This window comes from Myotis lucifugus, unplaced genomic scaffold (genome assembly GCF_000147115.1).
Source record: "Myotis lucifugus unplaced genomic scaffold, Myoluc2.0 scaffold_254, whole genome shotgun sequence".
Classification (NCBI taxonomy): domain Eukaryota; kingdom Metazoa; phylum Chordata; class Mammalia; order Chiroptera; family Vespertilionidae; genus Myotis; species Myotis lucifugus.
Window position 1 is genome coordinate 39,800 of NW_005871302.1, and position 2,500 is coordinate 42,299.

Here is a 2,500-nt window from a genome sequence, read left to right on the forward strand (position 1 = left end):
CATCAGTGAAAAGAGGCTCAGGTAGCTTTCGGAAGAAGGACTTGAGCAGGCTGCTGATCACGTTGAGGTCTTGCCAGCGCTGCAGAGGGGCGAAGAAGTCAGGCCACAGGTAGGCCCCACCCGGGTGCCCTGCCTCCATGCTAGTCCGGCCCTAGAGCCCAGCCCAGCCCAGCCCAGGCCCTCTCTGGGATCCACTTACCCCAAGCTCTGCCCTGACCAGGGATCTCTGGGCGAAGGCCACTCATGGGGGCAGCCGAACAGAGTCCCCGGCTAGCCCCCTGACCACCCGGCCCCAGTCCCTCTCCGCTCCAGCCAGTCCAATGAGCGCCAACGTTTGCCCACCACAGAAAGTACCAGGTGCCTTCTCTGGTACAGGCACTGCGAGGGACAGGGAAGGAAACCCATCCCCGGGCAAGCCTGCCCATTGGACCTCCATTGTGCCTACCTAGTGCCAACTCCTGCTTCCCCGTTTAGCAGAGGAGAGCCATCCTCGGACACCTCTCTCCTTGTCCCTGACATAGCACACGCTCACGCTCGGCGCCTTCCTGCCTCGGGCCCTTCGCACTTGCCAGTCCCTTCCTAGAGCTCTCCTCCCCGAATCCTAACACCTCTTCAGAGAGGCCTGTTCCAACTGTTACAGCTAAAGCGGCCACCATCGCCACTGCCCCGCCATCTGTGCCACAGCCCTGACTCTGTTTCTTCCATGGCACGCGCCACCATGTGTCGTTATTGTGTGCATTTGTTTCCTTGTCCTGCCTGCCTGCCTGTCTACCTGGGGCAGGGATCCACGAGGGGCAGGGATCCTATCTGTCCTATTCCCCACTGTGTTCCTATCACCCAGCAGCTCTGCTCGCCTGGCACTTAAAAGGTCTCAGTCAGTAGCTCTCAACCAGGGTGACTCTGCCCCTCAGGGACATTTGGCAACGTCTGGAACCATTTTGTTTTTCACGCTGGGGGGTGGGGGGTAGGGGGTGGGGGCTGGGGGTGAGGGTGCCATTGGCATCTAGTGGCTGGAGGCCGGGGATGCTGCTAACCCCCCTCCAATGCACAGGACAGCCTCCTGCAACAAAGAATTATTCTGTCCCAAGTTTCACGGTTGAGAAAACCCTGATCTAAATCAAAGGTTGTTGAAGACAAGAATGAACAGCTGGGTCATTGTCCCGTCTTTCCACCAGGGGGCACCATCACCCTGCACAAAGTCTAGGATAACACCCTTGATGGGAACTGCTCAGAGAAACTCATGCCCAGAAAACAACACACACAACAGACATACACCTCTACAATAGGCACATTCAGAGACACACGGCTCCACAAAATACAAACTCGTAGCAGTGGATCCATAGCTCAATGCCCGGCCATCCCACATGTCCTCCCCTCCCCACAGCGTCAACAGGAGTCAGAGTCACCCACACACAAAGCTTGACTTCCAGCACTGCACCACCCCACGGACGAACACCACCACTGACACCCAAGGCCCAACCACACACCCAATAGCTGGCCACGCCCCCACCCCTGGGCCCTCTTCTCCAGGGCTGTGGCCCAGCCAATGTGCTTCAGTGTCTACTCACCCCTTCCCGGTCAGCACCTGCCCACCTCCCTCCACTACCCCCTGGCCCTGATGCGCGGGCTCTTCTCATTGCCCAGCTGCCAAACCCAAGGCCTTGCCTGTTTCGTGACCCTTCCTCTGTGCAACTACCTACCCCTCGTCCCCAGCCTCAATCTGCCCACTTCAGGGCCTGGTCCTTGGACTCCTGATACCCACCCTCTCCCCACATAGCAACTCCTTCCATCATCTCCCCTGCAAGCCCCAGCATGACCCCCTGCCCACTCACCAGTCCACTCTTGGTCTAGTATCTGATGATGCCATCACCCCAGGTGGGTGACTCATCATCACCCCAAATCTAATGGGGCCACTCCCTGCCACAGCCTCCTTCTTCTGTCCTATTTCCCAATTTCTGCCAGGGGTAGATACTCCCAGCCCCAGCTCAAACTGTTGGCTCTTCTTGCCCTTCCTTCCTCCCTCGTATGCAGCCAACTCTCAGAGCGGCTCCCATCCATCCTCCTCTTTCTCCGAGGACCACTGAGTCCACTTCCAATATATCAGCAATTTCTTTCCTAGGCGCCCTGCTCTGGGCCTTCCTCACTCATATGCATCAGGTACAAACGGAAGCTCTTCTCTTCCTCAAACCCCACTCTCATCTATGCCTCCCCATCGAAGGCTTCCTATTATGCACTGGATCAAGGTCAAAGGTTCAGTGAAGCCATCGAAAGCCCTCTGTAAGTTTGGCTCAGTGGATAGAGCATTGGCCTGCGGACTGAAAGGTCCCAGGTTCGATTCCGGTCAAGGGCATGTACCCTGGTTGTGGGCACATCCCCAATAGGAGGTGTGCAGGAGGCAGCTGATCGATGTTTCTCTCTCATCGATGTTTCTAACTCTCTATCTCTCTCCCTTTCTCTCTGTAAAAAATCAATAAAAGATATTTAAAAAAAAAAAAGAAAG

General features: G+C 56.5%; 1 protein-coding gene across 1 annotated transcript in view; it reads right to left on the minus strand.

Moving 5' to 3' along the window:
• The window catches only part of ARHGAP23 (Rho GTPase activating protein 23), a 31,585-nt gene that overhangs the window by 13,034 nt on the left and 16,051 nt on the right, over positions 1–2,500 (minus strand). Inside the window, 1 exon segment of the mRNA XM_023762604.1 lies at positions 2–79. Coding sequence (XP_023618372.1) covers positions 2–79 — 78 coding nt within the window.